The sequence below is a fragment of the Oncorhynchus kisutch genome, linkage group LG17, assembly GCF_002021735.2.
Source record: "Oncorhynchus kisutch isolate 150728-3 linkage group LG17, Okis_V2, whole genome shotgun sequence".
NCBI classification, from domain to species: domain Eukaryota; kingdom Metazoa; phylum Chordata; class Actinopteri; order Salmoniformes; family Salmonidae; genus Oncorhynchus; species Oncorhynchus kisutch.
Genome location: NC_034190.2, coordinates 405505 through 419352, shown reverse-complemented (window position 1 = coordinate 419352; position 13848 = coordinate 405505). Strand labels below are relative to the sequence as shown.

General features: G+C 46.4%; 1 protein-coding gene across 2 annotated transcripts in view; it reads left to right on the top strand.

The window, feature by feature from the left end:
- ldlrad4a (low density lipoprotein receptor class A domain containing 4a) overlaps positions 1-13848 on the top strand; it is a 50430-nt gene that overhangs the window by 36084 nt on the left and 498 nt on the right. Inside the window, exons 2-4 of one of the 2 annotated variants that reach the window (XM_031794982.1) lie at positions 10365-10531; positions 12639-12692; positions 13005-13848. The exon at positions 13005-13848 is cut by the window's right edge and continues 498 nt beyond it. In XM_031794982.1, the coding sequence (XP_031650842.1) occupies positions 10365-10531; positions 12639-12692; positions 13005-13592 (809 nt within the window). In that variant the 3' untranslated portion in view covers positions 13593-13848. Of the gene's footprint in view, positions 1-10364; positions 10532-12638; positions 12708-13004 lie in introns of both variants that reach the window. The other variant, XM_031794981.1, reaches the window with a different exon arrangement.

The window sequence follows — 13848 nt, the reverse complement described above, 5'->3', positions numbered from 1 at the left end:
TCTGTCTGGAAGTCTGCCTGCCCGTCTGTCTGTTTGCCTGTCTGCCTGGCCTCCCCCTTATAATAAGATGATCCCGTTACATGGCAATGTGGGTTGAAGTTTGGCATTTCCGTTTCACATTAAACATGTGGTAGACAGTCGAGGTTTGGCAGGGACATTTTAGGTACAATTTTAGTGTCTGTGTGTGTGTGTGTGTAGTTTTGCATGGTGGATTTTTGGGATGTTTTAGTGTGTGTGACTGTGTGTGTGACTGTGTGTCACAGGGTGATATGTGGCGGTAGAGGGTTTGGAGGCATACAGCTAGCTGGCTGTGTTTGGCTGTCTCAGTCTCCTCCTCTCCAGGCTCAGCCTCCAATCCTGGGCTTCCTCACTCTCCCTCCCTCCCTCCTCCCCTGTCAGATCACCCTGTCTCCTTTCCATCTTCCCCACTCAGATCTCCCCTTCTCCTCTCCTCTCCCTCCTCCCCCCTCCTCCCCTTCTCCTCTCCCTCCTCAGATCTCCCCTTCTCCTCTCCCTCCTCCCCTTCACCTCTCCCTCCTCAGATCTCCCCTTCTCCTCTCCTTCCCCCCCTCAGATCTCCCCTTCTCCTCTCCCTCCTCCCCCTCAGATCTCCCCTTCTCTCCCTCCTCAGATCTCCCCTTCTCCTCTCCTTTCCCCCCTCAGATCTCCTCTCCCTCCTCCCCCCTCAGATCTCCCCATCTCCTCTCCTTCCTCCCCCTCAGATCTCCCCTTCTCCTCTCCCTCCTCCCCCCTCAGATCTCCCCTTCTCCTCTCCTTCCTCCCCCTCAGATCTCCCCTTCTCCTCTCCTTCCTCCCCCCTCAGATCTCCCCTTCTCCTCTCCTTCCCCCCCTCAGATCTCCCCTTCTCCTCTCCCTCCTCCCCCTCAGATCTCCCCTTCTCCTCTCCTTCCTCCCCCTCAGATCTCCCCTTCTCCTCTCCTTCCTCCCCCCTCAGATCTCCCCACCTCCCCCCTCAGATCTCCCCTTCTCCCCCCCCAGATCTCCCCTTCTCCTCTCCCTCCTCCCAAGTCAGATCTCCCCTTCTCCTCCCCCCCCTCAGATCTCCCCTTCTCCTCTCCTTCCTCCCCCTCAGATTCCTCCCCCCTCAGATGTCCCCTTCTCCTCTCCCTCCTTCCCCCCCCAGATCTCCCCTTCTCCAAGGCAGTTAACCCCCAAAACAAGAAAGTTAAACCTCAAAACAAGGCAGTTAACCCCCAAAACAAGGCAGTTAACCCCCAAAACAAGGCAGTTAACCCCCAAAACAAGGCAGTTAACCCCCAAAACAAGGAAGTTAAACCTCAAAACAAGGCAGTTACCCCCTCAAAACAAGGCAGTTACCCCCAAAACAAGGCAGTTAACCCCAAAACAAGGCAGTTAAACCTCAAAACAAGATAATTACCCCCCGAAACAAGGCAGTTAAACCTCAAAACAAGGCAGTTAACCCTCAAAACAACAGCTCCCTGGGCGCCAATGACGTGCAGCCCACCTGCACCTCTCTGATTCAGAGGGTTTGGGTTTAATGCGGTAGACACATTTTGGTTGAATACATTCAGTTATGCAACTGACTTGGTTTCCCTCCCTCCCTCCCTCCTATCCGGTCAGATCGTGAGAGCACAGCTGTTTTCCTTCTGTTATGAAATGACAGGCCTAAGAGAGGAAACAGAAAATGGTTTCATGAAATATAGATCTGATTCTGCAGCCTAAACAGAGCCTCAGCCAGGTTCACTCTGTGTGTGTGTGTGTGTGTGTGTGTGTGTGTGTGTGTTTGTCATTCTCCAAGAGACACGTACACACACGCGCACACACGCTTGCCAGCCACCCATCAGGAAGTCCAGGTCCCATTTGCACAGGGCGGGGTTCAGACCTAGGGTCCTTAGCTTAGTGATGAGCTTGGAGGGCACTATGTTGTTGATGGCTGAGCTGCAGTCGATTCACAGCATTCTTACATACTGTAGGTCCTCTTGTCCAGATGAGATAGGGCAGTGTGCAGTGTGATGGTGAATGCGTCGTCCGTGGATCTGTTGGGGCGGTATGCAAATTGTAGAGAGTTTACTCTAGGGCGTCGAGCAAGGTGGAGGTGATATGGGCCTTGATTAGACTCTCAAAGCACTTCATGATGACAGAGGTGAGTGCTGTGGGGCGATAGTCATTTCGTTCAGTCACCTTGGTTTTCTAAACTTGCTTGGGTAGAGAAACAATGGTGAACATCTTGAAGCAAGTGGGGACAACAGACTGGGATAGAGAGAGATTGAATATGTCCGTAAACACTCCGGACAGCCATGCTCTGATGACGCACCTAGGGTGGAGAGGGGGTTTCTCTACCACCTGAGTCACACAGGACCCTCAGCCCCAGTATTTACCCACACTGGATCCCCAGCCCCAGTATATATACCCACACAGGATACCCAGCCCCAGTATATACCCACACAGAATCCCCAGCCCCAAATATATACCTACACAGGGTCCCCAGCCCCAGTATATACCCACACAGGATCCCCAGCCCTAGTATATACCAACACAGGGTCCCCAGCCCCAAATATATACCTACACAGGATCCCCAGCCCCAAATATATACACACACAGGATACCCAGCCCCAAAGATATACCCACACAGGATACACAGCCCCAGTATATACCCACACAGGATACCCAGCCCCAGTATATACCTACACAGGATACCCAGCCCCAAATATATACCCACACAGGATACCCAGCCCCAGTATATACCAACACAGGGTCCCCAGCCCCAAATATATACCTACACAGGATACCCAGCCCCAAATATATACCCACACAGGATCCCCAGCCCCAGTATATACCTACATAGGATACCCAGCCCCAGTATATACCAACACAGGGTCCCCAGCCCCAAATATATACCCACACAGGATCCCCAGCCCCAGTATATACCCACACTGGAACCCCAGCCCCAGTATATACCTCATACCCAGTATTAGAGGTTGGCCGATTAATCGGAATGGCCGATTAATTGGGGCCGATTTCAAGTTTTCATAACATTCGAAAATCTGTATTTTTGGGCGCCAATTTAAAAAAAATATATATTGTTTTTATACCTAAGAACAAATTCTTATTTTCAGTGACATTCATTATTTAAACCAAATTGAACATGTTTCATTATTTACTTGAGGCTAAATAGATTTTATTGATGTATTATATTAAGTTAAAATAAGTGTTCATTCAGTATTGTTGTAATTGTCATTATTACAAATAAATACATTTAAAAAATCGTCCGATTAATCGGTATCAGCTTTTTTGGTCCTCCAATAATCGGTATCGTTATCGGCGTTGAAAAATCATAATCGGCCGACCTCTACCCAGTATATACCTTAGACCCAGTATAGACCCAGTATATATCTCAGACCCAGTATATACCTCAGACCCAATATAGACCCAGTATATATCTCAGACCCAGTATAGACCCAGTATATACTTGAGTCACCAAGATGGCAGTCAGTCTTTTGTCCTCGTCTTGTCGTGTCCCGTATATATATATATTTAGAACTTTCTTCGCATATCTTTTTATACATATTTTTTTATTTTCCACAAACTCATCTTCAAAACCCTCTCCTGCAACCCGCCTCACCAATATATAAAAAATATAGAAAGAAAGAAAGAAAGTATTATTTACCTCAAATCTGTAATCCTCCATAGAAGCTAACCAGAAGCTAGCCAGAAGCTAACCAGAAGCTAGTTAGCTTCTTTACTGGCTAATAGTTAGTATTCAGCTAACCACGGTTTGTGGTCATCAGCTATCCTTTAGCTCGAAAATCTATTGCCAGTTTTGTACGGCGCGGCTCGGACCGGAACATACCGGACCTATTTTTCTCTCCATGTCCCCGGATTTCAACCGCAAGCTCTGGACATTTATACCTGTATCTCGCAGCTAGCTAGCTGCTATCCGTGTGACTATCGGCTTACGTCGATTCCGGAGCAAACATCAATAATTCCGGAGCTAGCCAGCTGAAGAGTTCCATCAGTCACTCCTGGGCTACAATCACCTATCCGGACCCGTTTTACTGCCAACGCGGAGCCCCACCGGGCCTTCACAACTGGACTACTGACGTTATCTGCCCGAGGGAGTTATCCAGCTGGCTCCTCCGTCACGACGTTACCTGAACGCCCATCTGCGTCCCGCTAATCGTTAGCTGTCTTAACCGGCCGCTATCTGAATAGACCTATCGGACAATTTTTTTTCTTTTTTCTTGGGCCTCTATAACTATATCTATTTTTTTTTGTGAATTGGATTGATCCCCTCTACCACACGGAACCCCACTAATCCTACCGACGGAAACGCACTAGGTGGCTAAAAACAGACCTCCATCCTGTGCTAACTTGCTACCGATGGCCCGGCTAGCTGTCTGAATCACCGTGACCCCAACCAACCTCACTACTCACTAGACCCTTTTGATCACTCGACTAAGCATGCCTCTGCTTAATGTCAATATGCCTTGTCCATTGCTGTTCTGGTTAGTGTTTATTGGCTTATTTCACTGTAGAGCCTCTAGTCCTGCTCACTATACCTTATCCAACCTATTAGTTCCACCACCCACACATGCGATGACATCTCCTGGTTTCAATTATGTTTCTAGAGACAATATCTCTCTCATCATCACTCAATACCTAGGTTTACCTCCACTGTATTCACATCCTACCATACCTTTGTCTGTACATTATACCTTGAAGCTATTTTATCGCCCCCAGAAACCTCCTTTTACTCTCTGTTCCAGACATTCTAGACGACCAATTCTCATTGCTTTTAGCCGTACCCTTATCCTACTCCTCCTCTTTTCCTCTGGTGATGTAGAGGTGAATCCAGGCCCTGCAGTGCCTAGCTCCACTCCTATTCCCCAGGCGCTCTCTTTTGAGGACTTCTGTAACCGTAATAGCCTTGGTTTCATGCATGTTAACATTAGTAGCCTCCTCCCATAAGTTTGTTTTATTCACTGCTTTAGCACACTCTGCCAACCCGGATGTTCTAGCTGTGTCTGAATCCTGGCTTAGGAAGACCATCAAAAGCTCTGAAATGTTCATCCCTAACTACAACATTTTCAGACAAGATAGAACTGCCAAAGGGGGCGGTGTTGCAATCTACTGCAAAGATAGCCTGCAGAGTTCTGTCCTACTATCCAGGTCTGTACCCAAACAATTTGAACTTCTACTTTTAAAAATCCACCTCTCTAAAAACAAGTCTCTCACCGTTGCCACCTGCTATAGACCACCCTCTGCCCCCAGCTGTGCTCTGGACACCATATGTGAACTGATTGCCCCCCATCTATCTTCAGAGCTCGTGCTGCTAGGCGGCCTAAACTGGAGCATGCTTAACACCCCAGCCATCCTACAATCTAAGCTTGATGCCCTCAATCTCACACAAATGATCAATGAACCTACGGTGTACCTCCCCAAAGCCGTAAACACGGGCACCCTCATAGATATCATCCTAACCAACTTGCCTTCTAAACTTGCCCTTCAAACAAGATCTCAGCGATCACTGCATCATTGCCTGCACCCATAAGGGTCAGCGGTCAAACTACCTCCACTCATCACTGTCAAACGCTCCCTGAAATACTTCAGCGAGCAGGCCTTTCGAATCGACCTGGCCGGGGTATCCTGGAAGGATATTGATCTCATCCCCTCAGTAGAGGATGCCTGGTTATTTTTTTAAATGCCTTCCTAACCGTCTTAAATAAGCATGCCCCATTCAAGAAATTTAGAACCAGGAACAGATATAGCCCTTGGTTCTCCCCAGACCTGACTGCCCTTAATACATGGCCCCACACGTACCTCTAGGGGTACCATCCCCCACTGCTCAACTGACACAGTGGCGCACAGAACGCAAAAATATTCTTAGAAATATTTAACCTCCACACATTAACAAGTCCAATAGCTCAAATGAAAGATAAACACCTTGTTCATCTAGCCACCAAGTCAGATTTCTAAAATGTTTTACGGCGAAAACATAGCACATATTTATGTCAAACCACCACCAAAATATATTTTGGTGAACAATAGATGCAATCACAAAAGCAGGATTAAAAGAAAAATAATTCACTAACCTTTTGAAAATCTTCATCAGATGACAGGAATAGGACATGTTATACAGTACATTTATGTTTTTTTCAATAATATGCTATTTATATCCATAAATCACGGTTTACATTGAAGGTCATGGTCAAAAAATGCTACAACAATGTCCGGAGAAATTATGATAACTCTGCCAGATAACAGAAATACACATCATAAACGTTGACTAAATATACATGTTCTACATATACTTAGAAAGATACACTTCTTCTTAATAAAACAGCTGTGTTCCATTTATTTTTAACGTTACAGAATTCGTTCACTTGTCAATAATATGAGACGGCGCTCATAGATTAGCAATATGGCTTCGCTATTTCGGAGTCCACAGAAACACATAATAACCACATAAATATTCCCTTACCTTTGCCGTTGTTCGATCAGAAGTCGTGGAAGAAGTCATACTTACCAAAACCAGCGTTTGCCTTTCAAATGTGTGTCTTTGGGTTATCAAACGAGACTAATTTCGGCTGAAAAGCACTCAAAAATCTATGGGTTGCGCATCGAAACTTCAAAATTACATATTATATGTCGACTAAACTGGTCAAACTAAGTTCAGATTCGAGCTAAAACATGTTTTAATCATATATAAAATATATAAGCTCGAAAGGAGAAGCCTACGTCGTTTGGTGGATCTTGGAACAAAGAGAGAAAAGTTGCAGAGGCGCGCACGTATTATTGCGTGACCGGAGGGTTTCGTCCCGCCAAAGGGTGAGGGAGCGCGCAATCTTCACAATGACGCGCCCCATTGAAAGAGGACATCGCGCTGAAGAGATAGAAACTGTTTCCAGATCTGTAGCTGGTTGGGAAGGGTGGGGGCGATGACGTCAAAGTTGGGCCAACTTTTCTGATGACAGAAAGAGTTTGGAAGAATGGCTGCCCTGTGAGTTCTGCTTTACATAGAGACATAATTTGAACGGTTTTAGAAGCTTTAGAGTGTTTTCTATTCAATAATATTTATTATATGCATATATTAGCAATTTTTTACAGATTTTTTGTCAGTTTACTATGGGCACGCATTTCTCCAACGGGGGCAGTATTCTGCCATAGCCTTAACCAACACAAAAACATCCTATGGCGTTCTGCTTAGCATCGAATAGCCCCCGTGATATGAAGCTTTTCAGGGAAGCTAGAAACCATTATACACAGTTAGAAAAGCCAAGGCTAGCTTTGTCAAGCAGAAATTTGCTTCCTGCAACACTAACTCAAAAAAGTTCCGGGACACTGTAAAGTCCATGGAGAATAAAAACACCTCCTCCCAGCTGCCCACTGCACTGAAGATAGGAAACACTGTCACCACTGATAACTCCACTATAATTGAAAGTTTGAAAAACATCTTTCTACGGCTGGCCATGCTTTCCACCTGGCTACTCCTACCCCGGTCAACAGCACTGCACCCCCCACAGCAACTTGCCCAAGCCTTCCCCATTTCTCCTTCTCCCAAATCCAGTCAGCTGATGTTCTGAAAGAGCTGCAGAATCTGGACCCCTACAAATCACCCGGGCTAGACAATCTGGACCCTTTCTTTCTAAAATTATCTGCCGAAATTGTTGCCACCCCTATTACTAGCCTGTTCAACCTCTCTTTCGTGTCTTCTGAGATTCCCAAAGATTGGAAAGCAGCTGCGGTCACCCCCCTCTTCAAAGGGGGAGACACTCTTGACCCAAACTGCTACAGATCTATATCTATCCTACCCTGCCTTTCTAAGGTCTTCGAAAGCCAAGTCAACAAACAGATTACCGACCATTTCGAATCTCACCATACCCTCTCTGCTATGCAATCTGGTTTCAGAGCTGGTCATGGGTGCACCTCAGCCACGCTCAAGGTCCTAAACGATATCTTAACCGCCATCGATAAGAAACATTACTGTGCAGCCGTATTCATTGATCGGGCCAAGGCTTTCGACTCTGTCAATCACCACATCCTCATCGGCAGACTCGACAGCCTTGGTTTCTCAAATTATTGCCTCGCCTGGTTCACCAACTACTTCTCTGATAGAGTTCAGTGTGTCAAATCGGAGGGTCTGTTGTCCGGACCTCTGGCAGTCTCTATGGGGGTGCCACAGGGTTCAATTCTTGGACCGACTCTCTTCTCTGTATACATCAATGATGTCGCTCTTGCTGCTGGTGAGTCTCTGATCCACCTCTACGCAGAAGACACCATTCTGTATACTTCTGGCCCTTCTTTGGACACTGTGTTAACAACCCTCCAGGCAAGCTTCAATGCCATACAACTCTCCTTCCGTGGCCTCCAATTGCTCTTAAATACAAGTAAAACTAAATGCATGCTCTTCAACCTATCGCTGCCTGCACCTGCCCGCCTGTCCAACATCACTACTCTGGACGGCTCTGACTTAGACTCCAAATACCTAGGTATCTGGTTAGACTGTAAACTCTCCTTCCAGACCCACACCAACTGGAAACACTTACCTCCCTCACTAGCTTTAAGCACCAGCTGTCAGAGCAGCTCACAGATTACTGCACCTGTACATAGCCAAATCAAATCAAATCAAATCAAATTTATTTATATAGCCCTTCGTACATCAGCTGATATCTCAAAGTGCTGTACAGAAACCCAGCCTAAAACCCCAAACAGCAAGCAATGCAGGTGTAGAAGCACGGTGGCTAGGAAAAACTCCCTAGAAAGGCCAATACCTAGGAAGAAACCTAGAGAGGAACCAGGCTATGTGGGGTGGCCAGTCCTCTTCTGGCTGTGCCGGGTGGAGATTATAACAGAACATGGCCAAGATGTTCAAATGTTCATAAATGACCAGCATGGTCGAATAATAATAAGGCAGAACAGTTGAAACTAGAGCAGCAGCACAGTCAGGTGGAAGTTGAAACTGGAGCAGCAGCATGGCCAGGTGGACTGGGGACAGCAAGGAGTCATCATGTCAGGTAGTCCTGGGGCATGGTCCTAGGGCTCAGGTCCTCCGAGAGAGAGAAAGAAAGAGAGAAGGAGAGAATTAGAGAACGCACACTTAGATTCACACAGGACACCGAATAGGACAGGAGAAGTACTCCAGATATAACAAACTGACCCCAGCCCCCCGACACATAAACTACTGCAGCATAAATACTGGAGGCTGAGCCCACCTATAATTTAGCCCAAACAACTACCTCTTTCCCTACTGTATTTATTTATTCATTTATTTTGGTCCTTTGCACCCCATTATTTTTTTTCTACTTTGCACATTCCTCCACTGCAAATCTACCATTCCAGTGTTTTACTTGCTACATTGTATTTACTTTGCCACCATGGCCTTTTTTTGTCTTTACCTCCCTTATCTCACCTCATTTCCTCACATCATATATAGACTTGTTTCTACTGTATTATTGACTGTATGTTTGTTTTACTCCATGTGTAACTCCGTTTCGTTGTATGTGTCGAACTGCTTTGCTTTATCTTGGCCAGGTCGCAATTGTAAATGAGAACTTGTTCTCAACTTGCCTACCTGGTTAAATAAAGGTGTTCTCAACTAGCCTACCTGGTTAAATAAAGGTAAATAAATAAATAAATAAATAAATAAATAAAATAAATATACCTCAGCCCCATTATAGACCCCGTATATACCTCAGACCCAGTATATGCCAGCCCTAGTATAGACCCAGTATATACCTCAGCCCCAGTATAGACCCAGTATATACCTCAGACCCAGTATATGCCTCAGCCCCAGTATAGACCCAGTATATACCTCAGACCTAGTATAGACCCAGTATATACCTCAGCCCCAGTATAGACCCAGTATATACCTCAGACCCAGTATATACCTCTCTGTCTCTCACTTTCTCTCTCTCTATCTCTCTCTCAATCTCTCACTCTCTCTTTCTTCCTCTCTCTCCCTCTCTCTCTGTCTCTCTCTTTCTTGCTCTGTCTGTCTGCCTGTCTGTCTGACTGTCTGCCTACCTGTCTGAGTCTGCCTGTCTCTCTTTCTCGCTCTCTATCTTTCTTTCAATTAAATTCAAGGGGCTTTATTGGCATGTGAAACATTTGTTAACTTCGTCAAAGAAAGTGAAGTAGATAATATACAGAAGTGAAATAAACAATAAAAATGAACAGTAATCTCTCTCTCTCTCTCAGAATAACATGTCCACACACCCTTGTGGATCAGCAAATAACATTAGTGTGCTATCTCTGTTGCCCTCTCGTGGTCAGACGCATAACAACACCTAGCTCCAAAATCTTCTACATTCTACACCATACTCTATATAGTGTACTGGAATTTGACATGTATATTAAACCTTGTGTTTCTCTCTCTGTTTCAGCTGAACTGGAGTTTGTTCAGATAGTAATCATAATGGTGGTGATGACAGTGATGGTGGTGGTGATTATCTGTCTGTTGAACCACAGGCTGTCTGCCCTGGCCTTCTTTAGCAGACAGACACACAGCCACGACCAGGACAGACAGCGGGATCAGGTCAACATGCAGCACGTCAGTACACAACTTCTTACCTACCTACTTACCTACCTACCTACCTACCTACCTACCAGTCTAACTAATAAATGATGCTTCATCCTCATTTTTATTGATGATTCTGGCTGGGGCCAGTGAGCAGAGCTGGAGGAGTTAGGAGGAGAAAGTGGGAGCTAGGAGGAGCTGGATGAGCTAGGAGGACCTAGGAGGAGATGGATGAGCAAGTAGTATCTGGAGGAGCTGGAGAAGCAAATAGGAGATGGAGGAGCTAGGAGGAGCTGGATGAGCTAGGAGGAGCTGGATGAGCAAGTAGGAGCTGGAGGAGCTAGGAGGAGATGGATGAGCAAGTAGGAGCTGGAGGAGCTAGGAGGAGCTGGAGGAGCAAGTAGGAGCTAGGAGGAGCTGGAGGAGCAAGTAGGAGCTGGAGAAGCTAGGAGGAGCTAGGAGGAGATGGTGAGCAAGTAGGAGCTGGAGGAGCTAGGAGGAGCAAGGAGGAGCTGGGGGAGCAAGTAGGAGCTGGAGGAGCAAGTATAAGCTGGAGGAGCTAAGAGAATCTAGGAGGAGCTGGAGAAGCTAGGAGGAGCTAGGAGAAGCTAGGAGGAGCTGGAGGAGCAAGTAGGAGCTGGAGAAGCTAGGAGGAGCTGGAGGAGCACGTAGGAGCTGGAGCAGCTAGGAGGAGCTGGAGAAGTTAGGAGGAGCTAGAAGGAGCTGGAGGAGCTGGGAGGATAGTGCAGTGTACTGCTCCCATTGCTGAGGAGAGGAGAGCGACTGGAGAGAGAGAGAAATTATAGAGAAAGGAAGAAAGAGCAGATATAGACAGCGACAGAGAAAGAGAGATAGATCGATGGATGGACGGATGAAACCCAACCAAATCATGAGAGAACAAAAACATAACTATTTGACACATTGGAAAGAATCAACAAAAAAACTGATCAAACTAGAATGTTATCTGGCCCTAAACAGAGAGTACACAGTGGCAGAATACCTGACCACTGTGACTGACCCACACTTAAGGACAGGTTTGACTATGTACAGACTTAGTGAGCATAGCCTTGCTATTGAGAAAGGCCACCCTAAGCAGACCTGGCTCTCAAGAGAAGACAGGCTATATGCACACTGCCCACAAAATGGTCTCTGGTTGTCTGGGTATTATTTGAGCTTCCTTCATGGGCTGGCATCATGCAGGCAGGGAGGTGGCCTTTACGCTGTTGTAGCATATTCCAAAATTCAAGAATTCTCTTATTCAGATTTTTTCGCTCTTTCCAAATACTACTCTTCCCCTGTGTCTCTCACTTCGTTAGCTACCGTAGACTTTCATTATGTTAGTGTAATCAAACTGCAGATAAACCCAGCCAAACGCAGAGGAGAGGACACCGTCACAAATGGCATGACTACATATTCCCTATGTAGTGCACTACTTTTGACCAAGGCCCATAAATAGGGAATATGGTGCCTTTTGTGACACAGACAAGAACTGCAGACTGCAGTGAGAGTGAGAGATAGCTAGAAGGATAGGGAGACAGTGAGAGACAGTGAGAGATAGCTAGAAGGATAGGGAGACAGTGAGAGAGAGGGAGTGAGAGATAGTGGTGGTGTCAGGGTTAACCCAACTAGGTTGTTTAGAAACACAGCAAGCTAACAGAACAGCCACAGTGGGGCTCCCCAGCCCCTTCTAGCCACAGCACTGTTAATCAGTACTTTCTGCCAGACAGGGCTCGGTTGATTTTTAACAATCTCTCAAATCAATTCAATTCAAAGGGCTTTATTTGCATGGGACACATATGTTTACATTGCCAAAGCAAATGAAATAGATAATAATCAAAAGTGAAATAAACAATAAAGATTGACAGTAAACATTACATTCACAAAAGTTACAAAAGAATAAAGATATTTCAAATGTCATATTATGTCTATGTACAGTGTTGTAACGATTTGCAAATAAAGTACAAAATGGAAAATAAATCAACACCTCTCTTTCTCTCTTCCTACTCCTCTCTCCTCTGCTCTCTCCCACCTCTTCTCTTTCTCTTTCCTCTGCCTCTCTCCATCCCCCTTTCTTTCTCCCCTGTTCCTTCTCCCCCTCTCTTTATGTCTCTCTCTCTCTGTCCCTGTCTCTCTCTCGCAGGATGGCTGTGTGTGGCCAACCAACAGTTTGGTGATGCAGCAGGGAACCACAGAGGTGAGTGGGAAAAATGTACGTCATGGATCGTCTACCGTTGTTACGCGTACCTTGCATTGTCATTTGATAGGTTAACACAGTGCAAGCCCCTTTGCTGTTGACTGAGTTCCATTGCATAATGGCTGGACCCCTGACATATTCAGAGCAGCTTCTCTGTCTCACTTGAATCAGATAACATACATTCAAAGTATAGTGTTAATATTTACTTAGCCTAGTGATTTGGTATGCTGCAACACAGTGCAGTGCAGTCCATAGTGTTGGTTAAATCCCTGAGGTGCTGACTACATCTCCTCTTCCCCCTTCCTCCTATAGGTGATGTTTGGGCCCAGGCCGACCCAGGAGAGGTTCAACCCTCCCTCCTTTATGCAACGGGAGCATTTCAGCCGCTTCCAGCCCACCTACCCCTACCTGCAGCAGGACATTGACCTGCCGCCCACCATCTGTCTTTCTGATGGGGAGGAGCTGCCGCCCTATAAAGGCCCATGTACCTTACAGCTAAGAGACCCAGAGCAGCAGCTGGAGCTGAGCAGAGCATCCATCAGGCCCCCCCCTAACAGGACCATCTTCCACAGCGACCTGATCCATGTTTACGTCCACAGTGGTGGCCCTCGACCCCCCAGCAGTAACGCTGGTGTCAGTGCCGCCGAACGCATGGAGGGACTGCCTCCCACCTACAGTGAGGTCATGGGTCACTACCCAGGATCCTCTGTGTTTCACCACCAGAACCAGTACAGCAATAAAGAGCCGTTCGCCCAGTGGACAGGGAGCAAAGACAGGACACTGACAGACAGAGACAGGCAGATGAGCAACGAAAGCACAACCACCACAGGCTCCTCTGGCTCTGGCAAGGTCAAGGACAATGAGAAGGATAGGGACAGGCGACGGGACAAACCAGTGTGAGGGGGGGGTTGTAGCTGGTCTGTACCAAACAGGACCCACCCCTCTCACCTGAAGGGGAGTGGCCTCCTCTCAGCATTCCCCATGCACAATATGAAGAAACCTGAGGAGCCAAGCTTACAAACACTCTTTTTGTATTCCTTCGTTCGGCGTTCAAGAGCTGTGGGCTTCTGCTTGAACACTAAGGCTTCATAGCTCATTTCTTGTTTGTTTATTTTTGTATGCTTTCATTTATTTAAAATAACATTGTTGACACTGA